Below are 26,260 nucleotides of genomic sequence, written 5' to 3' on the forward strand. Positions count from 1 at the left end.
AGTTGATTCCTCAGGTTTTGTAAGAGGGAGTGTGGCAGGACAAAAACCCTAAGATTTCTCAATAGATGCAGAAAAAGCACCAGACAAATCCAGCACCATTTCATGATAAACAGAATGGAAAACCCACTCAAGAACAGAACAGAAGGAAACCTAACCTGAAAAGCGGCATCTACAAAACCCCGCAGCTAACCTCATATGCAAGAAGAAAGACTGGACGCTCCCCCTGAAATCAAGAATAAGACGAGGATGGGCCGGGCGCGGTGGCTCAAGCCTGTAATCCCAGCACTTTGGGAGGCCGAGACGGGCGGATCACCAGGTCAGGAGTTTGAGACCAGCCTGGCTAACACGGTGAAACCCTGTCTCTACTAAAAAATACAAAAAACTAGCCGGGCGCGGTGGCGGGCGCCTGTAGTCCCAGCTACTCGGGAGGCTGAGGCAGGAGAATGGTGTGAACCCGGGAGGCGGAGCTTGCAGTGAGCTGAGATCCGGCCACTGCACTCCAGCCTGGGCGACAGAGCGAGACTCCGTCTCAAAAAAAAAAAAAAAAACAAAAAAAAACCTGTAATCCCAGCACTTTGGGAGGCCGAGACGGGCGGATCACGAGGTCAGGAGATCCAGACCATCCTGGCGAACACGGTGAAACCCCGTCTCTACTAAAAAATACAAAAAACTAGCCGGGCGAGGCGGCGGGCGCCTGTAGTCCCAGCTACTCGGGAGGCTGAGGCAGGAGAATGGCGTAAACCCGGGAGGCGGAGCTTGCAGTGAGCCGAGATAGCGCCACTGCACTCCAGCCTGGGCGACAGAGCGAGACTCCGTCTCAAAAAAAAAAAAAAAAAAAAAAAAAGAGGATGTCCACTCTCGCCACTGCCACTCAACACGGTACCAGAGGCTCTCACCGAGCAAACAGGCCAGCAGATGAAATAAGACACCCAGATCAGAAAGAGAGAAGTAAATCATCTCTTTTTGCAGGTGTCATAATCTTGTATATAGAAAATCCCACAGAATCCACAAAAATTGGCTGAGCACCGTAGCTCATGCCTGTAATCCAAGCACTTTGGGAGGTCGAAGCACGTGGATCACTTGAGTCCAGGAGTTCAAGACCAGCCTGGGCAACATAGTGAGACCCTATCTCTATAGAAAATAAAATTTTAAAAAAGAATCCACAAAAACTATTAGAGCTAATAGACGAATTCAGCACAATTGTAGGGTACAAGATCAATATGCAAACATCAGTTGTATTTCTAACCAGGAGCCATGCGCAAACTGAAAATGAAATTAAGAAAATAATTTACAATAGCATCAAAAAATAAAATATTGCACAATAAATTTAACAAAGGAAGTATCAAGCTTATACTCTGAAAACTGTAAAACATTGGCCAAAGAAATTAAAGACAGCCTAAATAAATAAGCAGCCATCCCGTGTTCATGGACCGGATGATTTCATAAGGTTAAGACAGCAATACTCGCCAAACAGATCCAAAAACGCAATACAATCCCCATCAAAATTCCTAAAAACTCAATGTAATCCCCATCAAAATTCCAGCTGGCGTTTTTGCAGAAATGGACAACCTGATCCTAAAATTCACAGGGAAATACAAGGGACCCAAAATAGCCAAAACAATATTTGAAAAAGAATAACAAAGTTGCTGATCTCAAAACTTCAAAACTGGCCTGGGCAACACAGCAAGACCCCATCTGTACTAAAGATTGTTAAATTAGCCGGGCATGATGGTGTGTGCCTGTAGAAAGGGAGGAGACCACCTCTCATATTGTCTTCTGCCTAATTTTTACCTCAAAGAAAAGAAAAAGTAGGAGTTAAAGAAAAGGCAGAAGTGAAATTCAATAGTCAGCCCAGCGCCACACCCCAGGCCTAGTAGTTAAAGATCGACCCCTGACCTAATCACTTAAGTTTTCTATGGATTCCAGACACTGTATGAGGAAGCATTGTGTAACTCCCTGTTTGGTTCTGTTTTGATCACCAGTGCATGCAGCCCCAGTCACACAGCCCCTGCGTGCACAACGTATCACGGCCCTTTCATGTGGACACCTTAGAGTTGTAAGTCCCTAAAAGGCACAGGAATCTTGACTTTGGGGAGCTCGTATCTTGAGACACGATTCTACCGATGTTCCCAGCTGATTAAAGCCTCTTCCTTCCTAAAACTGGTGTCCGAGAGGTTTTGTCTGCGACCTGTCCTGCTATAGTAGTCCCAGCTACTCGGGGGGCTGAGCGAGAGGACTGCTTGAACCCAAGTCACGTTCAAGACTGCCGTGAGCTATGATCAGGCTACTGCACTCCAGCCTGAACAACAGGCTCCATCTCTTAAAGCAAATGTTTTTTGGCCGGGCTTGGTGGCTCATGCCTGTAATCTCAGCACTTTGGGAGGCCAAGGCGGGTGGATCACCTGAGGTCTGGAGTTCAGGACCAGCCTAACCAACATGGAGAAACCCTGTCTCTACTAAAAATTCAAAATTAGCCAGGCGTGGTGGCACATGCCTGTAATCCCAGCTACTTGGGAGGCTGAAGCAGGAGTATCACTTGAACCCAGGAGGCGGAAGTTGTGGTGAGCTGAGATCGCACCATTGCACTCCAGCCTGGGCAACAGAGTGAGACTCCGTGTCTCTCTGTATATATATATATAAAATAATATGTAATATATATATTATTTTTTAAAAGGGGGATAATCTAAATAGACATTTCTCCAAAGATGAAATACAAAAGGCCAACAATCCTGTAAAAAGATGCTCAAAATCATCAGCCATGGGAGAAATGAAAATCCAATCCACAATGAGGTCACCTCACACCCGGGTGGCTGCAGTCAACATGCTGGGGAGGGCGTGGAAAAGTGGCACCCGCTGGGGAGGGCGTGGAAAAGTGGCACCCGCTGCCCAAGGCCAGAGACACAGCTGGGGAGTCTAGGCCTGCAGACCAGGACGGGTTTCTATGAACTGTCTGCCAATATTCCTGGGGTTGGTGGCCCCCTCCCCTTGTGCCCTCTTCCTCCCCAGGCCACTTGGGGGCTGCCCAAGGGAGCGGAGGCGGGGCTTCACCACTCTTCCTCACAGCAAGTAGAAGGACCAATGTTTTGCATGAGAGAAACTAGGCTTAGAAAATTTAAAGAATTTTCCCAGAATCAAACAGGTGCTAAATGCAGGAGCCGGATACCCACAAAGACCTTTCCCACCTGGAAGCCCGAAGCCGGAGCTCCAAGGCTACGCAGGGACTGCCCAGGTGGGAGGCAGCGCCGCCCAGCAGACACAGCTGCAAGCAGCGGCGGGGTTCACCCCATCCCGAAGCCACACTGCAAAAGAAAGTGACTTTGACCTTAATGATATACTTAATTCCAACTATTTCACCCAAAATACTGTCAACATAATATGCTAATGAGCGAGTACGCATCGCTCTTCTCATAGCAGGTGTGTGTGTCACATCCCCAGCACGTCTCCACTGGGAGAGCTGCCCGGCTCGTGGCTGCGTACAGGACAGAGCAGGGGTGACGGCTACAACGCAGTGTGGCCCACTTGTGGCTGTGTGACCTTGGGCCGGTTACTTAACCTTTTTTTTTTTTTTGAATAGCAAATAGTTTATTAGTATATGGTTTCAACGGGAGTAATAAATTCACATATAAAGGAGACAATAATCAAGTCAAAAGAATAAATGCTTACTAATCACCAGAAAATCTGTGGCCATTAGGGCTGGCACGTAAAAATCCAAAATCACTCAGAGGCCAAATCTTCAAGAAGATTCGTCCTCTTATTAGTCCATATGGAATAGGTCCATCGTATCTAGAATCTGTGGAATTCTGTAGATTATCACCTTCTAACCAAACATGACCCATTGGCACCACAGGTCTGTTCTCTAATTCATTCAATTTTTAGGGAAGTCGCAGGGCTTCCAGGAAAAAAAAATTAGAGCATGTCAGAGGAGGAGGGAAGTTCACCCTCCCCACCCAGCAACGACTGCTCTCTATGGGCCTAACAGATGCTTTTAACTGAGCTTTGGGAAACGGCTTCTTGATCGCAGCCTTTGTGGCCTCTGTCAAGAGCAGAAACCAAGGGCAGTGAACAAAGGGGTCAGGGGTGAGCTTGGGGCTGCTCCCAACTCCGGAGCAGGTGCAGGCCACACCAGACCATGCTGCCAGCGTCCACCCTGGCCCAGGCACAAAACACCAGAAAGGGAAGGTCACAGAGCCACTACGGAAGGTCCCGACCCCACTGCCCCATCCACTGCTAACTTCTTCTTCTTTTCTTTCTTCTTCTTCCTCCTCCTCCTCCTTCTTCTATTACTATTATTATTATTATTATTATTATTATTATTAGAGACAGAGTCTCGCTCTGTGACCCAGGCTGGAGTGCAGTGACGTGATCTCGGCTCACCACAACCTCTGCCTCCCAGGTTTAAGCGATTCTCCCGCCTCCGTCTCCCGACCACTACACCCGGCTAATTTTGTATTTTTAGTAGAGACAGGGTTTCACCATTTTGGACAGGCTGGTCTCAAACTCCTAACCTGGTGATCCACCCACCTCCGCCTCCCAAAGTGCTAGGATTACAGGCGTGAGCCACCGTGCCCAGCCTGCTAACTTATTTCACAATAAAATCTTAGAAGAAAATCAGACACTAAGTTCATCCGTTGTTTTCTCGTATCTGCAAGAATCAGCATCGCCAGGCTTGAGTGCCTGTGAAGCTGCTCCTCAGAATCACGTTCATTGTTTATTTACTACTGAAGATACCTACTTGGCCTTTTTTCTTGGGTGGCTTTTCATGGTTATTAGTCTTCACTGGCTTGGTGATCTGTGCAAATCTAGAAAACAAATTTATACATAAATATGCAACTCTGCAGCTCATTCAGGGTTGCCATTTTAACAACAGAGAGTCAAAACAGCCTCATGGAAGCCTCCCATGCTTTTAATGACCCTTTTCTCATTTTTAAAAAGTACACCTGGCAAAGCTGCTGGTAACCTACATGCTGGGGCATCAAGGAGCCTCTGGGCACAGCACCCGCTGGTGGCAGAAGTCCCCACCCCAGGCCAGAAGCTGCGAGCACATCTCAGGCACTTCCCGGCCCCGGGGGAGAGTGGGCGGGCAGTAAAAGGCAGCTCCTGAGTCCCCTCCAGGCCCATCTCTGTCCCCACCAACACCACAGCAGTTCAGAAATCATCAATTTGGAAAAACAGTCCTTCAAAAGGGACTTTTGAAGAAGTGTGAAAAACTATCTTCAGAAACAAAACTCACACCGAACAGAGAGAGGAAAAGACACTTCGCTGAAGTGGGAGTGGCACGGGGCCCACCTCGGGCTGCACGCTGGGTCAGGGGCGCTGTCCCCAGGAACCCCAAGGAGGTTATGGGGGCGCCAGGCACCCCGGTCTGAACCTGCCCACTCATCGGCTGACTGCCCACCTCGCCCGCACCTCACACTACAGCTGCTCTCACTCCAACATCGGACCATCACAACACACACCCACATCACTGCAGACTGGAGACACAGTGAAATGCGCGTCTTGCAAGGAAAAACTTGTGAGATTTCTGAAAATCATGTTAGAGCCCTACTGAGGCAGAGGCCTGGGCCAGTAGAGAAGGGTGAGAGGAGGCCGTCATAACACAGCTGGAAATCAGGATTAATAGATGGAATCCATGTGGAATCCAGGCCCTCAAGGATGGGGCCCTCAAAGATGACACCAAGGTCTGTGCCTGAGAAGACAGAAGGAGCCACTTCACTGAAACGAGAGGACTAGGGAGGGAAGGGTGGCAGACACCCATGCTCCTCTCGGGATGCTCTGACTGCAGAGGCAGGAGAGGGGAGGGGGAGGGGGAGGGGATGGGGGAGGGGAGGGGAGGGGAGGAGGGGGAGGGGATGGGGGAGGGGAGGAGGGGGAGGGGAGGAGGAGCAGCAACCTCAGCTGAGCAAGGTGAGCAACAGTGAACCAGGCCAAGCAGGAGACAGAATGGATGGGCGCCATGTGAGGAGCATGCCCAGCACCTGGAGAGCTGCTGTGGTCACAGGCATGATTTCATCACAGCCACAGTCATCAGCACAGGCTCCAGTCTGGGGTGGAAAAATTGGAAAGAAGGAAACGTTAAAGCTTTAAGTAATAAGAGACCCAGGGGCCATGTTAAAAGGTAACTCATTCTCTACCTCATCCCAACTCAATAACACAATTCTGGCTCCAACTGGGACAGCACAGGGGCTTCTAAAAAGGGTAACCGTTATGGCCGGGCGCGGTGGCTCACGCCTGTAATCCCAGCACTTTGGGAGGCCGAGGCAGGCGGATCACGAGGTCAGGAGATCGAGACCATCCTGGCTAACACGGTGAAACCCCGTCTTTACTAAAAATACAAAACACTAGCTGGGCGAGGTGGCGGTGCCTGTAGTCCCAGCTACTCGGGAGGCTGAGGCGGGAGAAGGCATAAACCCGGGAGGCGGAGGTTGCAGTGAGCCAAGATCGCACCACTGCACTCCAGCCTGGGCGACAGAGCGAGACTCCGTCTCAAAAAAAAAAAAAGAAAGGTACCCATGGGAGACTCCCCATAGACAGGTCCCGATTCCCAAACACAGACACGCACCACACTGCAGGCACCAGCCAGTCCTTCCCAAGGAGCTTACCCTTGCTGGGCAGAGCCACGCACTGAGAGGCAGAGCCCACAAGCCCACTGGCAGCCAAGGTCACCCCCATGCCTGACCTGGCAGAGCCCTGCTGGAGGCAGGTCCACAGGGCATCCCTGAGTGGCTGAAAGGTCTGAACCAGCACTGGGCACAGGAGCCCAGCAATGCCAGCCCGAGGCGTCTGCTGGTCTCTGGAGGACACAGTTGTAAACTCTACACAGACAGAGAGAAGCAGGCTGGCCCCTCCAGCTCCTGCCGCCACGCACGGCTGGGAGGTGTCACTCACACCCCACGTGGAACAGAGCCTCTCAGGCTATACTCCCACACCTCTGGCTGGCACTTCAGCAGAGCTTTCCACTGTTTTAAATTAAAATACAGATAAGGCTTGCATTAATTTAGTAGCAAAGTTTAGCACCAACTCAGGGCTTCCATAAAATATGTAAGAATACATTACATAGTACCAGAACACAGAGAAGAGATAAAGTAATTCACACTTAAACTATACCGATAAAGTCAGTCATCAGTAAAATGGCAAAATCCAAATCATCAACACTTTTTCTAAATTGAAGTCCCACAAAGCATTTATTATTGCATCGCTTTTCAAACAAACCGTTATCTAACAACCCATTGGTAATGAGGTAGACTCTGGGGGTTCTGATTCTGCCCAGTCAGCATGTCAGCAGGAAACATCTGCAGAAAGTCATAAGCAGGGAGATGCTGGGGGCAGGGGTGATGGTCAAGTGGGTGTGGACACATCTGTCTTCTGAGGGTGGCAGTGGCTTTGCAGAGGGACAATTCTGCCAAAACTCATCCAATGGTCACTGTCAATGAGTACAATTTATCACGTGGAGATAGCGTGTCTGTAAAGTTCACTTCTCACAAAGTGCTCCTGCATTATTACTCTAGAGCCCAGGAGAATGGGCAGCTCTTCTGGCTCTCAGCCAAGGCTTTGTTTCACCTCCGGAACAGCTCCGAAGGCAATGCCAGGCCTCCTGAAGCTCAGGAGTGAGGAGGAAATGCCAGGTTCCTAAGTACGAGGCTGCTCCAAATTCCTCACAGGCAATGCAGGAACAGAAAACCCAGAGGCATTATCTTCATGGAGCACCTTTACCACCCAGCTAATGGGATACTGAGACACCCAGAAACTTGGTTCTTGGACCAGCTATTGCCCCTCAAATTTGCTTTCCCTTGCCAAGATCCCACAAAATGATTTTTTTTTTTTTTTTTTTTTTTTTTTTTTGAGACGGAGTCTCATTCTGTCGCCCAGGCTGGAGTGCGGTGGCCGGATCTCAGCTCACTGCAAGCTCCGCCTCCCGGGTTCACGCCATTCTCCTGCCTCAGCCTCCCGAGTAGCTGGGACTACAGGCGCCCGCCACCTCGCCCGGCTAGTTTTTTGTATTTTTTAGTAGAGACGGGGTTTCACCATGTTAGCCAGGATGGTCTCGATCTCCTGACCTCGTGATCCGCCCGTCTCGGCCTCCCAAAGTGCTGGGATTACAGGCTTGAGCCACCGCGCCCGGCCTCACAAAATGATTTTTTTTTTTTTTTTTTTTTTTTGAGACGGAGTCTCGCTCTGTCGCCCAGGCTGGAGTGCAGTGGCACAATCTCGGCTCACTGCAAGCTCCGCCTCCCGGGTTCACGCCATTCTCCGGCCTCAGCCTCCCGAGTAGCTGGGACTACAGGCGCCCGCCACTGCGCCCGGCTAATTTTTTTCTATTTTTAGTAGAGACGGGGTTTCACCATGGTCTCGATCTCCTGACCTTGTGATCCGCCCGCCTCGGCCTTCCAAAGTGCTGGGATTACAGGCGTGAGCCACCGCACCCGGCCACAAAATGATTTTTTTAAAAAGATTTATTTTAAACAAACAAAGCAGCACCAGAGAAAAAGAAAGGGGGCTGTGCTGGGTGTGGCAGCATGCTTGTAGTCCCAGCTACTCGGGAGGCTGAAGTGGGAGGATCACTAGAGCCCAGGAACTGGAAGCCAGCCCAGGCAACAAGGCAAGACATCTCTAAAAAAGAGAAAAAGAGAAGGAAGGGGGACGTATTTTAGCCCATTTCCTGCTGCTGTAACAAATAGCACAGACTGGGAAATTTATAAAGAACACAGATTTATCTGGTTCACCAGAGGCTGGGAAGGCCAAGATCAAGAAGCTGCATCTGGCAAGGACCTTCTTGTTGCATTACCCCAGCGGCAGAAGATAAACTAGCACACACGGCAGAGGGAGGACACTGAGCAAACTCACCATTTTGATCAGGAACCAACTCCCATGGCAAGAAATCTACTCTCAAGATGACAACATTGTCCATTCATGAGGGTAGAGCCAAATCACCTTTCAAAAGCCTCGCTTCCTTTTTTTTTTTTTTTTTAGAGATGGAGTCTTGCTCTGTTGCCCAGGCTGGAGTGCAGTGGTGCAATCTCGGCTCACTGCAACCTCCGCCTCCCAGGTTCAAGCGATTCTCCTGCCTCAGCCTCCCAAGCAGCTGGGATTACAGGCATGCTCCACCACATCCGCTAATTTTTGTTTTGTTTTGTTTTGTTTTTGAGACGGAGTCTCGCCCTGTCGCCCATGCTGGAGTGCAGTGATGCGATCTCAGTTCACTGCAAGCTCCCCCTCCCGGGTTCACCCCATTCTCCTGCCTCAGCCTCCCAAACAGCTGGGACTACAGGCGCCGCCACCATGCCCAACTGATTTTTTTGTATTTTTAGTAGAGACGGGGTTTCACCATGTTAGCCAGGATGGTCTCGATCTCCTGACCTCATGATCTGCCCGCCTTGGCCTCCCAAAGTGCTGGAATTACAGGCGTGAGCCACTGTACAGGGCTAATTTTTGTACTTTTTAGTAGAGACGCGGTTTCACTATATGTTGGCCAGGCTGGTCTCAAACTCCTGACCTCAAGTGATCCACCCGCCTTGGCCTCCCAAAGTGCTAGAATTACAGGCCTGCCTGGCCAGGCCTCAACTCTTAAAAGTAGTTACTATTTAATATTAAGTACTACAAATGGCAACTAAATTGCAACATGAGTTTTAGGAGGAACATTGAAACCACTGCAGGCAGCCAGCCAGCCAGCCAGCAGGGACGAATTGAAACAATCCAGGAAGTTTATAAAGCACAATGGGAGAGAGGGCAGAGGCACCCTCAGTCCAAGGTGGGCTGTGCAGGACTACCGCTCCGAGCCCCGCAGCAAGCCAGGCCTCCAAGCTCAGGCACCGAGGTGAGGACGGGTGCCTGGAGCTCAGCAGGCTCCTCCGTGATGCAGCTACAGCAGCCAGGGGTCCCCCCACGCTGAGGAGGGTGAGGAGGGATGGCTGCTATGGAAGGTGCCCAGGAGACGTGCAGCCTGGCCAGGGCCTCTGTATCCCACAGCAGCCTTGCAAGCCAGAGGGGACCTCCACCCAGGGCCTCCATCTGTGCTAAGAGTGGAGTTCCTAGAGTTGGAAAGTCCTGCCCCCTAAGCCCTACCACCCTGGAGAGGCCCCAGTCATGACAAAGCCCACTGGTAAACCCAGGCCCACCCCATCCAGAGACACTCCCACCAGCTCCCTGCTCCAAAGTCCCTCAGTCTTTGTCACAAATAGTGAGCAGCAGACGTGAGAAAATCACAAGAAAATGTCCACACAGAGGATAGCATGAGGGGTGGTAAGGCCATGAGACCACTCGGGGCAACAAGAGAATTGACAGAAAACCCAGTCATGGCTTTGAGAGGGCCCAGGACCTCATGCCCTGAGCCGCAGCTTCGGCTCAGGACTCCACGTCACCCTGTGGCCCTTCTGTCCCACACTCACCTGACAGACACCCCCCGCCGACCTCCCCAACTATGCAGCCTGTGAATCCTGCCATGTAAGGGGTGCCCTGCAGGGGTGTGGCAGGAGGGTCCCAAGAAGACCAGCATATTTCAGCCTGTGTCACTCCTGTACTCACTGACAGCTGGGGGGTGCGGTTGGGGGCCCTCCAGGGGGGCCTGATCTAACCCCATGCGCCGCTGAAAAGCAGTTTCCCCCAGGTGGGGACAGAGGGAGAGTCAGAGACGGGATTTGGGTGCCGCTGCTGGCCGTGAGGACGAAGGGCCAAATGGAGAGCGTGGAGAAGGGACGCTAGCTGACAGCCAGCAAGACAATGGCCCTCAGTCCCACCGCTGCAGGGACTGACCCAACCCCCAGGAGCCTGGTGCCTCGAGGCGGGAGCCCAGCCCGGCCAGCGCACCCAACTCACCCTAAGCTGAGAATCCTGCCAAACCCACAAGAGCATCCGGCCTACGGAACTGTGGGCTATGACCAGGCGTTGCTTAACGCCTGCGCAGAACGCCTGTGGCTGGCTTAGAGGGCAGAACCGCGGTCTCCGGGGCAGCAGCCAAATCGCCTGAGGAGCCTTTCCTCAGGAGGCAGGTTCTCAGCTCCTCACCACAAAACTACCCACCAGAGGCCAACAGGTGAGCCAGCAGCCTCTTCTGTTTAGTTTCATTAGGGAAAATCTCAAGCACACACAAACAAACGGCCTATGAAAACCCATTATACGAACTGAACTTTTCCTACCACACCCAACCAAATCAGACTCGAGGGACCCAGGAAAAGCTCTCAGGCACACAGCACCTGCTCCCAGAGCCCCCCCACCGCTCCCCCGCCCCCCCCCACCCACCGCAAGTCTAGCTGCTGAAATGACCTGCTGCAACCTTACAACCAGGTGTGCCTAATGGCTGCTGGAACAACCTACCTGACCCAAAGACTAGGTTTACCTACTGTGTCTTTCACCAATCTGAGCTTGCCAGCTCCCCAAAACTTCACCAGTGCCAATGTGTTTTCTTTCAAAACAACAGGTAACATTTCTCTTTCCAATAAACCCCCAGCATGCTCTTTGTTCTTGACCAAAGACCACTCTGTACACCTTTTTTTTTTTTTTTTTTGAGATGGAGTCTTGCTCTGTCACCCAGGTTGGAGTGCAGTGGCACGATCTCAGCTCACTGCAACCTCTGTCTCATGGGTTCAAGTAATTCTCCTGCCTCAGCCTCCCGAGTAGCTGGGATTACAGGTGCCCACCATCACACCCAGCTAATTTTTGTATTTTTAGTAGAGACAGGGTTTCGCCATGTTGGCCAGGCTGGTCTCAAACTCCTGACCTCAAGTGATCTGCCCACCTTGGCCTCCCAAAGTGCTGGGATTACAGGCATGACCCACTGCGCTGGGCCTCATCTGTGTATTTTCGTTTGAGTTTGACAAGTATTAATAAACTCCCACAACCCCATTACACCAACTCAAAACTTACCAGCTCACATCCCATCTCTTTCCATTGAGTGCCCACCCTCTTCTCTCCCCAGTGGGTTATTCTGAAGCAACTCCAAGACAGCACATCGCTTCACCCACAAACATTTCCAGTTATGTCCAAAGATGCAAACTCTTCTTTTAAAGACCACAACCACGTGCCCGCCTCGGCAGCACATACGCTAAAAGTGGAACAATACAGAGAAGTTTCGCATGGCCCCTGTGCGAGGATGACAGGCAAATTCATTATGCTCTCCACAAAAACAATTAAAAAGAACACAACCACTATACACCATCACTCTTTCTTTCTTTTCTTTTATTATTTTAAGACGGAGTCTCGTTCTGTCACACAGGTTGGAGTTTAGTGGCACAATCTCAGCTCACTGCAACCTCCATCTCCCGGGTTCAAGCGATTCTCCTGCCTCAGAATCCTGAGTAGCCGGGATTATAGGCACCCACCACTGTGCCCGGCTAATTTTTGTATTCTTAGCAGAGATGGGTTTTCGCCATGCTGGCCACGCTGGTCTCGAACTCCTGACCTCAAGTGATCCACCCGCCTAGGCCTCCCAAAGTGCTGGAATTACAGGTGTGAGCCACCGCGCCCGGTCCACTATTACACTTCAAAAAACAAATTCCTTATTATCAGATATCCACAGAGTGCTTAAATTCCCTAACTGTCTCATCAGTTAAAAAATCTTTCTGTAAATCAGAATTGAAACAAAGTCCAATGCATTTGAATAGACTTTTTGGTTCTCTTTTTATTTTTAATGTATTCTACTTCAATTTAAATTTTTAGAAAACTTACTATTTTGGAAAATTTCAAGTATATGCAGTAGAATTATAAGCACTCCCCACTGACAGAGACTGTCCTCGACCACACTTGAGTCTGGCTCCTGGGTCCTCCTCTTTGACCAGGCCCTGACCTTGGCTTAGTCCTTGACCTACTTAGTCCAGTTTCAGCAAGACTCCTGCTGGTTGCGTCAGTGAAAACCCCACCCTTGGTATCTGATCCTCAACATCGGGTCAAATTCCTCCTCCCTCAGCCTCTACAGCTCATCACCCTGGCCTGCCAAAGAACCCCTACCCCTGATGTCTCCGGATGGTAACTTTCCAACTCTGCTTCTTGGCTAAACATCCTCACACGTCTTTGTTGTATTTGGAGTTGAGCTCAATCTCTCTCCCCTACTGCAAAACCCCATGACAGCGGCCTCTCCTGGAAGTCTGCCTTACCATCTCTAACAAGCATCATAAAAACTTTTTCTCGGCCGAGCACGGTGGCTCAGGCCTGTAATCCCAGCACTTTGGGAGGCCAAGGTGGGTGGATCACCTGAGGTCAGGGGTTCAAGACCAGCCTGGCCAACATGGCAAAACCCCGTCTCTACTAAAAATACAAAGATTAGCCAGACGGTGGTGGCGCATGCCTGTAATCCCAGCTACTCGGGAGGATGAGACAAAGGCGGGAGAATCACTTGAGCCTGGAAAGCAGAGCTTGTGGTGAGCCGAGATCGTGCCACTGCACTCCAATCTGCGGGACAGAGTGAGAGTAAGACCCTGTCTAAAAAAAAAAAAGAAAGAAAAGAAAAGAAAAGAAATGGAAAATAATTCCATTTACAATAGCATCAAAAAAAAATACTGAGCAATAAATTTAACAAAAGAGATATAAAGCTTATACTCTGAAAACTGTAACACATTGCCAGAAGAAATTAAAGACACCCTAAATAAGTGAACAGCTATCCTGTATTCATGGACTGGATGACTTCATATGGTTAAGACAGCAATACTCGGCCAGGTGTAGTGGCTCATGCCTGTAATCCCAGCACTTTGGGAGGCCAAGGCAGGTGGATCACCTGAGGTTGGGAGTTCAAGACCAGCCTGACCAACATGGAGAAACACCCTCTCTACTAAAAATACAAAATCAGCTGAGTATGGGGGCACATGCTGTAATCCCAGCTACTTGGGAGGCTGAGGCAAGAGAATTGCTTGAACCCAGGAGGTGGAGGTTGTGAGCCGAGATTGTGCCATTGCACTCCAGCCTGGGCAACAAGAGTGAAACTCTGTCTCTAAATAAATAAATAAATAAATAAAGACAGCAACACTCTCCGAACAGATAGAAAAACTCAATGCAATCCCCATCAAAATTCCAGCTGGTGCTTTTGCAGAAATTGACAGCCTGATCCTAAAATTCACAGGGAAATACAAAGAACAAAGTTAGAACATACTTCCTGATTTCGAAACTTCAGGGCTACAGAGATGAAGACAGAGGGGCACTGTCAGAAGGACGTGCACAGAGACGGGTGGGTCCACTCAGAGTCTGGAAATAAACCCACACACCTGTGGGCAACTGATTTCAACAAGGATGTCAGACCACTCCACGGGGAAAGAACAGTCTTTTCAACAAGGGGTGCTGACTATCCACATGCACAGAATGAAGTTAGACCTCTTCCTCACATCAAATGCAAACGTTAACTCAAAGTGGATCAAAAACCTAAATGTAAGAGCCAAAGCTATAAAACTCTTAGAAAAAAACATAGGTACAAATCTTTATGACCCTGAATTAGATCACGGTTTTTGGGTTGGTTGGTTGGTTTAGGCTGGGTCTCACTCTGTCACACAGGCTGCAGTAAAGTGGCACAATCACAGTTCACTGCAGCCTCGAACTCCTGGGCTCCAGCAATCCCTCCACCTCAGCTCACCACAGCTGGGACTACATGTGTTCACCACAGTGCCCAGCTGATTTTTAAATCTTTCGTCGAGTCGCAGTTTCACATCAATGCCCAGCCTGCTCTCAATCTCTCGGCCTCAAGTGATCCTCCTGCCTCAGCCTCCCAAAGTGCTGGGATCATAGGCAGATAATGGTTTTTAAAAACACCCACACGCAAAGCACAAACAACCCAAGATAAAACACACACATTGAACTCAGGTAAAAGAGATCAACCGAAAACTTTTGTGCTTCAAAAGACACCATCAAGAAAGCAAAAGACAATCCACAGATAAGGGTCTGGTGTCTGGAATATGCAAAAAATCTTCTACAACTCAACAATAAAAAATAAATAATCCAACCAAAACCAGGTAAAGGGCCAGGTGGGGTGGCTTGCACATGTAATCTCAGCACTTCGAGAAACCAAAGTGGGCGGATCACTTGAACCCACAAGTTTGAGATGAGCCTGGGCAAGATGGGGAGACCCCGTCTCTCCAAAAAATTTAAAAATTAGGCCGGGCGCGGTGGCTCAAGCCTGTAATCCCAGCACTTTGGGAGGCCGAGGCGGGTGGATCACGAGGTCAGGAGATCGAGACTATCCTGGCTAACATGGTGAAACCCCGTCTCTACTAAAAATACAAAAAACTAGCCGGGCGTGGTGGCGGGCGCCTGTAGTCTCAGCTACTTGGGAGGCTGAGGCGGGAGAATGGCGTGAACCCGGGAGGCGGAGCTTGCAGTGAGCTGAGATCCGGCCACTGCACTCCAGCCTGGGAGACACAGTGAGATTCCGTCTCAAAAAAAAAAAAATTAGCTAGGCATGGTGACGCACACCTGTATTCCCAGCTACTCAGGAGGCTGAAGTGGGAGGGCGGCTTGAGCCCAGGAGTTCGAGGCTGCAGCAAGCTATGATGGTGTCACTGCACTCCAGCCTGGGCAACAAAGCGAGACCCTGTCTCTTTAAAAAAAAAAAAAAAAAAAAAGGCAAAGAGTGTAAACAAACATTTCTCCAAAGATGAGATACAAATGGCCAATAAACACATGAAAAGATGCTTAGTATCACTAATCACTAGGGAAATGCAAATCAAATCCACAGGGAGTTACAGTGAGTTACCACTTTGCATCCACCAGAATGGCCATAATGAAAAAGACAGAAAATAAGTGTTGGCAAGAATGTGTAGAAACTGGACTCCTTGTACAATGCTGCTGGGAATGTAAAATGGTAATGCTGCTTTAAGAAAGGTTGTTGGGGCCGGGCACGGTGGCTCATGCCTGTCCCAACACTTTGGGATCACTTGAGGTCAGGAGTTCGAGACGAGCCTGGCCAACATGGTGAAACCCTGTCTCTACTAAAAATACAAAAATTAGCCAGGCGTGGTGGTGGGTGCCTGTAATCCCAGTTACTTGGGAGGCTGAGGCAGGAGGATCGCTTGAATCCAGGAGGCAGAGGTTGCAGTGAGCCGAGATCGCGCCACTGCACTCCAGCCTGGGCGACAGAGAGAGATTCCATCTCAAAAAAAAAGTCTGTTGGTTCTTCAATAAATTCAACATGAAATGACCACAGGAGCCAGAAATTCCACTTCTAGTTATGTACCCGAAAGCACTGCAAAGAGGTATTCAGACAAATACTTATAAAGAAATACTTGTAGCAGCATCATTCACAATAGCCCAACGGTAGGAACAACCCAAATGTACATCAACAGACAAAGGGATCAACGAAGCCCAGATACACACGCAGCACGGTGTTTCCAGCTGTGCAGGGGAATGAAGTGTTAACACAGTACAGTGTGGATGGATCTTGGAAACACTTGACATAAAAGAAGCCAGGCACAAAAGGAAAAATACTGTAGGATTCTGTTTACAGGAAACAGCCAGAATAAGCAAATCCATGGATAGAAAGTAGATTAGTGGTTGCCAGGGGCTGGGGGAACGGAGAATGGGAACATTAAAATAAAAACTTTAGACAAATTAAATTTAACAAAGTTTATCTGAGCAACGAATCATCTGAGAATTGGGCAAAGTTCCCAGAACCAGAACGGGTCCAGAGCGAGTCCAGGGCTGCTGTGTGGTCAGACCACACTTATGGACAGAGAAAAAAAAAAGTGACGAAAAATGAAAAAGACAAAAAAAAAAAAAAAAAAAAAAGAAAAGAAAAAAAGGAAAGTGATGCACAGGAAACAGCCACGCAATTTTGTGAAGTTGCAGCAACACTGAACACTTGGCATATTTCACCATGAAAGTCTCCATTTCTGCCTTCATTTGAACAGATTCAGCAACCTGGGAGACGTGGCCTGTGCACCGCCCGCCTAGTCATGATTACATTCCCAGCTCACGGCCGGGATGGCAGGACAGCACCGGAGCGGCACGTGGCAGACACAACCGGGGACAGCCCAGCTCCTCAGCAGACGGCAGGCACCGGAAATCAGCAAACACAATCTGACACGACACAGAGCAAACACCACATTAAATGGCTTCCGCGTTCCAAGGCCGGGTGCTTAGTTCATCTATGGAAACCTTATTTAAAACGACACAATTAGCTCAAACTGACTCATCCTACCTTAGATTCTACTCGCTGTGAATGGATGCATACAGCCTGCCATCAAGCCATGGATGTACCACATTTCTCAAAAGCAAAACCTAACCATTTTTCCATCAGGCTTTTTTCTTTGTTCTGCTGGACACAGAAAGCTATTTACATGATTATCGGACACAAGAAAGCAGCAGAGAAGAGAGCAGAGGGAGAGAAAGGTGAGTGAGGACTGCAGGCCTAATGCTTTTCAACCTTTTTTTGGTTCTAATCTTCGAAAAAGATGTGGTCACACTGATTGTTACCACAGTAACAATCTGACAAGATCATTTATCTAAAACAAAAACAAACAAAGAGGAAGGGCCCCTGGCACATGAGGGAGATGCCAGACCCCCTTGTTACACCTGGGCCCCGACACGAATGTGCAAGAGCCAGATTACTGCACCTGTCAGAGGCGGCTCGCGTTACCAACCAGCTCCGCAGTCCTGTGGATTCCTAACTCTGCTCAAGCGGAAACAAAGACTGGAAAAAGAACAGGAAGCAGGTCCCAATTCCACTGCAAAGGCCAGGCTCCCAGGACGAAAGCTGATCTCACCCCGTGCCCTCGCTCCCCCCATCCCCTCGCTCCCCCATTTCACCTCACTCTACAAAAAAAAGGGGTAAAGAGAACAAATCTCACCTGACAATAGGATCGTCCCGCCCTGGATTTTCTTTTGAAACGGAGAATTTATTTTCTTCTCTCAAGCACTGCTATAAGTCACAAGAGAACAGGGTTACACTGAGGAAATTTCCATGTCATAATAAACAGAACTTCTGTGAAAACACTAGGATGAACCCCACCACGGCATCCTGCACTATGGGAGGCCGAGGCAGGTGGATCACAAGGTCAGGAGTTCGAGACCAGCCTGGCCAACATAGTGAAACCCCATCTCTACTAAAAATACTAAAACTAGCCGGTCATGGTGGCATGCACCTGTAGTCCCAGATACTCGGGAGGCTGAGGCAGGGGAATAGATTGAACCCAGGAAGCAGAAGTTGTGGTGAGCTGAGATTGTGCCACTGAACTCCAGCCTGGGCAACAGAGTGAGACTCCATCTCAAAAAAAAAAAAAGGTCGGGCATGGTGGCTCATGCCTGCAATACCAGCACTTTGGGAGGCCAAGGAGGGTGGATCACGAGGTCAGGAGATCGAGACCATCCTGGCTAACATGGTGAAACTCCGTCTCTACTACAAAAATAGAAAAAATTAGCCGGGCGTGGTGGCGGGCGCCTATAGTCCCAGCTACTCGGGAGACTGAGGCAGGAGAATGGTGTGAACCGGGGAGGCAGAGCTTGCAGTGAGCTAAGATCATGCCACTGCACTCCAGCCTGGGCAACAGAGCAAGACTCCGTCTCAAAAAACAAAACTTCATGAGGCTGAGTATGGTGGCTTACACTTGTAATCCCAGCACTTTAGGAAGATAAGGCAGGAGGATCTCTTTTTTTTTTTTTTTTTTTTTTTTGAGACGGAGTCTCGCTGTGTCGCCCGGGCTGGAGTGCAGTGGCCGGATCTCAGCTCACTGCAAGCTCCGCCTCCGGGGTTTACGCCATTCTCCTGCCTCATCCTCCCGAGTAGCTGGGACTACAGGCGCCCGCCATCTCGCCCGGCTAGTTTTTTTTTTGTATTTTTTAGTAGAGACGGGGTTTCACCATGTTAGCCAGGATGGTCTCGATCTCCTGACCTCGTGATCCACCCATCTCGGCCTCCCAAAGTGCTGGGATTACAGGCTTGAGCCACCGCGCCCGGCCGGCAGGAGGATCTCTTGAGCCTAGGAGTTCTAGACTAGCGTGGGCAATATAGGGAGATAGGGAGATCCCATCCTACAAAAATTAAAAAAGAGAATTAGCCAGCGTGATGGTGCACACCAGTAGTCCAACTACTCAGGACGCTGAGGTGGGAGGATCACTTGGGCCCAAGAGGTTGAGGCTGCAGTGAGCTATGATCACCACTGCACTCCAGCCTGGGCAATAAAGTGAAACCTTGTCTCAAAAAAAAAAAAAAAGTTCATGAGTAAAAGCAAAAATTAAGAATACAACATTTGAACATATTGAAGATTGTGAGTTTAAAAAATGAAACAGTAAGGCCAGGTGTGGTGATTCATGCCTGTAATCCCAGCACTTTGGGAGGCTGAGGCAGGGACTGCTTGGGGCAAGGAGTTCAAGATCAGCCAGAGCAACATAGTGAGGCCTTGTTTCTTCAAAAATAAAAATAAAAACATAAGGCCAAGCGCAGTGGTTCACGCCTGTAATCCTAGCACTTTAGCAGGCTGAGGCGAGCAGATCACCTGAGGTCAGGAGTTCTAGACCAGCCTGGCCAACGTGGTGAAATCCCATATCTACTAAAAATACAAAATTAGCCAGGTGTGGTGGCGCACGACTGTAGTCTTGGCTACTCAGGAGGCTGAGGCAGGAGAATCGCTAGAAACCGGGAGGCAGAGGATGCAGTTAGCCAAGATTGCACCATTGCACTCCAGCCTGGGTGACAAGAGCAAAACTCCATCTCAAAAAAAAAAAAATTAGCTGGGCGTGATAGCACCCGCCTGTGGTCTCAGCTACTGGAGAGGCTAAGGCGGAGGATCACTTGAGCCCAAGAGTTTGAGGTTATAGTAAACTATGATCACCACTGCACTCCCACCTGGGAGACACAGCAAGACTCTATCTCTAAAAAAATTAATAATATAAATAAACAAAAATGAAACATTAGCAGTAAATAAAAGGTTTGAACCTGGTCTTCACCCCATCTTCCCTGATTTTTCTGCTTTGGCTTCTTCACTTTGAGCTTCTTCGCATTTTCCAGCTTTATCTGCCCAGTACTCTCTCTCTTCCTTTAATCAAAGAAGTATGCTCCTGTAACTCCAAAGAAGAAATAGCAACACCAATGCCAAAATGATGTTTTTGACAGGAAGAAACATAAACTTCACAGAAAAACAGTGACATCACGCCCCTCCCATTCCTCCCCCGTTCTGTCCTGGGCTGTGGTTCAGACACCACCTACAGCCGAGAGCTCCTCTCACCCCATTTGTTACAAAAGCCGGGCAAGCAGGTGAAGCACCCCCAGCAACAAAATCCAATGTCACAAACATGCAAAGGCCACTGCTTTCCAAAAGTATTGCTACTTCCTGAGAACAACTTTATTGGCAACTGCTTCAAAAAAACTGCCTAACTGCACCTGAGTGTCCTCACCTGCGAGAAAGCACACATGTCCCCGGGGCCCTGGGATGAGCAGCAGGATGGTTCCACAGAGGTCAGCCTGGACCCAGGACACTGCTGCACCTGTGGCTGGAGTGACACCGAAAACACAGCAGCAGCTGAGAGGGCAGGAGAGGTGACCGGCCACGAGCCTCTGTCGGCTCCAACCACCAAGGGATGGTGCTTATTCCTGACCCCATTACTATGCAACCAGGCTCTCTAGAAAGTTAACATTAGCTGGTCCCGAGCATCTTCCTGGGTGTAATATACCATCCTGTTCACGTTTTTTAAATCACTATTAAGTAAAGTTTTTGTTTTTGTTTTTAGAGACAGGGTCTCACTATGTTGCCCAGGCTGGTCTCAAACTCTGAGCTCAAATGATCCTCCTGCCTCAGCCTCCCCAAGTGCTGGGATTACAGGTGTGAGCCACCGCACTGGCCCTTAAGTAGACTATTTTGAATGCTGCATAGACTCTCCCCTGAAAATAGCCAGTTCGTGGGTTTTAGTTGGGAACCTATGGCTTTAAATGCGTCAGACCAAAAGAAAAAGAAAAACAGCTGCAAACCTGAGGTGTTACAAGGCGGCCGCCAGCAAAGTGATCCAGGAGAAGGGAGGCAGTTCACCGCGCCAGAAGAGAAGGGCAGGGAAAAGGCCAGCTCCATGAGGAAAGGCCCTGGGGCAAAGGGCATCCAAAGTCGTCACTCTGGGGCAGAAGACAGAGCGGGATCCCATCAGCGACGGCTGTTTCCAGACCCTCTTCCTAGGCAGCCAGAGCAGCACCTCTGGTCAGGTGCAGGGCCCAGGCGGAAAGTCAGGAGCCAAGGGAGCGATGGGGGCGGGTGGGGCAGCGAGGGAAGAGGACACCGAGGGGGAGGGGCGGTGGGGGGAGGGGTAACGAAGGGGGAAGAGGACAAGGGGGCCTGGAGGGGGACACCAAAGGAGGGCCCACGGAGGTGGAGGAAACACTGAGGGGTGAAGCACACGGAGGGGGGACACGGAGGAGGGGTGCCTGAAGGAGGAGGGGACACGCTGGTGGCGTAGTGCGCGGAGGGGTGGTACACGGAGGAGTCGCGGAGCGGAAGGGATGTGGGGGGTCGTCACCAAGAGCGCGACCTGGGTCACCCACAGGAAGAGAGCCACTGAGGGCACCTCCGGACCCCTCCCTCCCGGCGGCCCCGCGCCCTCAGGCCGAGTCCCACCTCCCCGCAGCGCTTCCGGGACCCATGCGGAGCCACTCCGCCACCGCCCCCCCGGACCCTGCTTCCCCGGGTCTCCCACCTCCCACCTCCCCGCTGCGCTTCCGGGAGCCATGCGAGCCACTCCGCCACCGCCCCACCGGACCCTGCTTCCCCGGGTCTCCCACCTCCCCGCTGCGCTTCCGGGAGCCATGCGAGCCACTCCGCCACTGCCCCACCGGCCCCTGCTTCCCTGGTCTGCGCGGAGACGCCGGCAAGGCCCCGAGCCCGCGCATGCGCAGCCGACGCCACGTGCCGGGCCTTGACGCCGCGGCCGCCGCCGGGAAGGGGGCGGGCTGCGCGGGCGCTGGAGAGGCCCACGCGGTGGCCACGCGAGGCAGAGCGGGGTCCCATCTGGTGGCGGGGCTCAGTTGGGCCCCTGGGCTCGCGCGCTCCGCGGGCCGCGGTGCTGACGGTCACCCAGGAGGTGGGTGGGAGGGCGTTCCTGGGCCGCCCGTGCTGTTGGCTTCCGCGAGGTGGTGGAACCTCGCCAGTCCCTGCAGCGCTTTTGCGATTCTGAAGATAAAGAAGATCGTATTTTGAGAAAAGCCCACGGAGCAAGGAGCTCAAGGAGCAAGGCCTGAGGTGCAAGCTGTCACTGGGTCGCATCTGCTTAGCAGCCTGCACATTGCTAGCGAGAGTCTCCACTCAGCCTGAACATAGTGCTTGGGAGGAGGAGGGCCGCCAGGCCACACCCGTGGGGTGCAGGACGCGCCACGTCAGGGGGTGTGGGCGTGACGTGAGATCCCAGAGGCTGAGTCTGGAAAACTGAGCATATGTGGCCACAGTAGCGGAATGGACAAAGACCACCAGGCCGAGAGGGAGCTGTGTGGACAAGGGCACGGCGAGTGGCCACGGGTGGCCAGCGTGGAGTACGGCTCCCTCCAAAGCAGGCGCTTCCTGCAGGTATTTTATCTGGGAAGTGGACTCAGGAAGCACGGGTAAGGGAGTAGGGAAGTACACATGTTGGGGAGCAGGTGAGAGCCGGGGCCCCTGGACTAGTCCTCCTGGAGGCCTCTGGGAGAGCACAGGACACAGTTCCGAGTGGGTTTGCTCTGGTTTCCAGGGGCCATCCTCGCCGCCCCCACCTCTGCCAATTACACTTCCAGCAGACCCCGGGCACAGGCCAGCAATCCTAGGCACTGAGAAAAGCCCTCAGGCAGGAAGTTGCAGGTGCGGGCATGATCCCCTGTACATTGCAGAGAGATGATGGCACCAGTGGGCACACTGCTCGCAGGGCAGGAGGAAACAGGGCTTGGTCAGGCCAGAGACAGTAGGAGCCTAAACCACAGGCCTGCAGAGGTTGAGGGGAAGTGTCTGATAATTAGTAGGGTGTGGAAATGAGAATGAGCAAATTGAGTATGGTGCCCAGGGCTTCCAGTTTGGGTGGACGGGTCTTCTGGCCCTAAAGCCCTGTCACGGGAAGGCGAACTGCCTGGAAAACGTACACCTGGGGAAGACAGAGGAGGTTATTACAAACACTCCTTCACTTTACAACTTGGCTGTTTTATGATAAGTTTTAGTGCATTTGTTTGAGGTTATTAAAGATGCCATTTTACTGCCTTCTTAACAAATGGACGTAGGCAGATAACTGTTTTCCTGTTGTGGTGAGTAATGGCCCAGCGAGGCAGCCTTCTGTGGAGCAGGCACTGCAGAACCTTTGCATGCAGATGGCATCTCCTCTACAATGGCGCCGGGTTGCTAGAGCCACACAGACGCTGAACTCATTTCACTCAGGAACGCCACAGAAACGATAGCCAAAAAAGGATACCATGAAGGCGACATAGATCACATGCTTTTTAAAAAGCCCATCGTCAGCATAAGTGACAACACCATTACCACTCAGTCACCGAGATTAAAAATTAGTCACACGTGGAAAATAGAAACAGGTTTTCAGGGAGAAGAAGGCTTTGTTTTCACTGAATAATGCCCCCTCTTTTGCTTGGTAAATAGATGATCCTTATTTCCTGATGATCTACGTTTTCGAGGGTAGCTCTGCCTAGGTGGTCTCAGATTTGGGGTTAAAGCCTTGGCATCAGTTGACTGTCTGGGTAGGGCTCAAAAACTATAAATTGTATCCGAAAATGTCTGACAAGGTCAGAGATTCCATCCAGACTGAATCTAGATTAGGTCACAAATGATTAACAGTCCTTGTAATTAAGAACTTTTATCTTGGCCAGGTGTGATGGCTCTTGCCTGTAACCCCAGCACTTTGGGAGGCGGAGGCAGGCGGATCACTAGAGGCCAGGAGTTTGAGACCAGCCTGGGCAACATGGTGAAACCCTGTCTCTACTAAAAATACAAAAATTAGCCAGGTGTGGTTGCGGGTGCCTGTGATCCCAGCTACTCGGGAGGCTGCAGCAGGAGAATCTCTTGAGCCCAGGACGCGGAGGTTGCTGTGAGCCAAGCTCACAACACTGCACTCCAGTCTGGCCAACAGAACAAGACTCCGTCTCCCTCTCTTTTTTTTTTTTTTTCTGAGTCCCGTTCTGTCGCCAGGCTGGAGGGCAGTGGCGCGATCTCGACTTACTGCAATCTCTGCCTTCTGGGTTCAAGCTATTCCCCCGCCTCAGCCTCCCAAGTAGCTGAGACTACAGGTACATGCCACCACACCCAGCTAATTTTTTGTATTTTAGTAGAGACTCAGTTTCACCATGCTGGCCAGGATGGTCTCGATCTCCTGACCTCGTGATCTGCCGCCTCAGCCTCCCAAAGTGCTGGGATTACAGGCGTGAGCCACCATGCCCAGCCGCAAGACTGTGTCTCAAAATAAAATAAAATATTTTTTAAAAAAGAACTTTCTTCTTGTGTGCATCACAATACTTCAGCGAGACACAGTCCTCATCCGAGCCACCATGGGGTTGGCCGTTGCCCCTCTCCTTCCCTTTAAGCCCTGGTCCAGCCCAGCCTTCGGTCTTCTGAGCCTCTATGTACCTCGGCTGGGCCCCGGCCCCTGTCCTCAGCCCGTCCTGTCCGCTTCCCCTCCCTGGCCACTCTGGGTAGAGGCCTTGCTTTCTGTGTCACTGACACCTGGGGACAATTCACAGAGGTACCCCACACCCACACTCCCAACACGGTGTCTGTCCCACCTGTGCCCGCCACCCACCAAACCTCTGCTCCCCTCCATCTTCTCCCCTGTTACTGTGGTTGAACTCTTCACACCCCCTGTTAAAGGCCAGCCACCTGTCAGCCCTCCCCTGACCCTGCAAACAGTACTGCACCTGTCCTCAGAATTCAGGTGTGCCCACTCCCTATGTCTGTCTTTGCTCCTCTGGCTCACTTTGATCCCCATTAAAGCACTCTCATTCTCTGGCTGGGCACAGTGGCTCACGCCTGTAATCTCAACACTTCGACGAGGCAGGTGGATCACTTGAGCCCAGGAATTCGAGACCAACCTGGGCAACATGGGGAGGCCCTGTCTCTACAAAAAATACAAAAATAAGCCAGGCATGGTGGCACACACTTGTAATCCCAGCTGCTTGGGAGGCTGAGGAAGGAGGATTGTTTGAGCCCAGGAGTTCAAGACTGCAGTGAGCTGTGATCACACCACTGTACTCCAGCCTGGGCAACAGAGTGACACAGCCTGTCTCAAAAAGAAAAGGTCTCACTCTCAAAGCTCCCTGAGACCACTTCCAACAGGGTCTCCACCAGCCTCCTCCACTCTTGGCAGCCTGGTCTTGCTGTCGATGGCGCAGGATGGCGCATGTGTTGGTCACGGCTTCCCTTGGAACTGGCTCCTCCCTGGGCTCCTGGGGGCCACCTGGCCCTGTTTCTGCTGCCCTCCTCCTTGGGCCCACTATCGTGAACCATCCTGGCACTCTGTCCCCAGCAACTGTATAGCAAAGATGTCTACAATGTGGACCTTGGCCTCCAGCCTGGCCCCTGAGCTTGAGACTTGGCAGCCTTCAGGTCGTCTCCCCTGAGCTTGTGTGACAGAAGCTCCAGCCCAGCATCCCAAACCCAAGGCTCCGCCTGCTGAAACCTCCTCCTCCCAAACCATCCCCATCTGTTGGTCACACCAGCCATCTCTGAGCTGCCAAGGCCAAAATCGTGTCTGAGTCCTCCACACCTCTTCCTCCCACTGCGATGTGGAACCCACCAGCAACCCTCACATACGTTCCAGTTTCACTGCTCTATGGCAGTGGGCTCTGCACCAGGCTGGACCACAGAAGGCCATGGGTGGCTTCCGTTGTATAAAACATGCCACAAGTGCATCCAGCTGCCGGGATCAGTGCCAGTAAGTGCCCACTGCAGAGACCCAGCGCACTGTGCCCGGGCCACCCTCACCAAGGCGCTGTCCTAAGGATGAAACTGGCAACCAGAATCAAGCCCACACCAGGCCACTCTGCCACATTCAGAGGACAATCATGTGTTCCCCTTCCCCATATCTTTTTCCTTTTATTTGCCAGAAAAGTGCAGTTCCCCAGAAGCCAGCAGGCCAACCACAGGCATCTCCCTCCCTCCCCAAGCGCACACCGCCCCTCAGCACCCGGGAGGGACGTGAACACACACAGCCCGGGAAGGTCCCAGAGCAGGCTGGGTGCTCCTTAATTACGGAGGCCCCACCACCCAGGGCCTGGCACGGCACCCAGAAGATGAGGACTTTAAGGAGCTCTCTCTGTCCCCACGTGGCTCCTCCTACCATGCTCCCGGCAAGCTAGTGTTCTCAGCGGCTCTTTTTTTTTAACAACTCTTATTTTCAAATAAGAATAAATATGTCTGTT

The 26,260-nt window shown here is 51.1% G+C and overlaps 1 protein-coding gene and 1 non-coding gene across 44 annotated transcripts in view; one reads left to right on the plus strand and one right to left on the minus strand.

Annotated features, from left to right (window-relative positions):
- TOP1MT (DNA topoisomerase I mitochondrial) overlaps positions 1–21,758 on the minus strand; it is a 58,366-nt gene extending 36,608 nt beyond the window's left edge. For 6 of the 43 annotated variants that reach the window (XR_013397490.1, XR_013397489.1, XM_077944227.1 and 3 more), the window contains exons 1-6: positions 21,665–21,758; positions 20,867–21,004; positions 20,296–20,391; positions 19,838–19,959; positions 17,754–17,824; positions 4,733–4,799 (exon numbers count right to left, since the gene is read on the minus strand). Coding sequence is in view for 25 of the 43 variants with exons in the window: in XM_077944227.1 (XP_077800353.1) it covers positions 4,733–4,761 (29 nt within the window). In the remaining 18 variants the exon portion in view is untranslated. Of the gene's footprint in view, positions 1–4,732; positions 4,800–5,975; positions 6,042–17,753; positions 17,825–19,837; positions 19,960–20,295; positions 20,392–20,866; positions 21,005–21,586 lie in introns of all 43 variants that reach the window. The other 37 variants (XR_013397492.1, XM_077944229.1, XM_077944225.1 and 34 more) reach the window with 15 other exon arrangements.
- On the plus strand, positions 12,011–12,117 carry LOC114680463 (U6 spliceosomal RNA). The gene has a single exon (XR_003732688.1). It is a non-coding gene; the product is annotated as a U6 spliceosomal RNA (small nuclear RNA).
- Positions 21,759–26,260: the final 4,502 nt, after the last annotated feature.

This window comes from Macaca mulatta, chromosome 8 (assembly GCF_049350105.2).
Source record: "Macaca mulatta isolate MMU2019108-1 chromosome 8, T2T-MMU8v2.0, whole genome shotgun sequence".
Classification (NCBI taxonomy): domain Eukaryota; kingdom Metazoa; phylum Chordata; class Mammalia; order Primates; family Cercopithecidae; genus Macaca; species Macaca mulatta.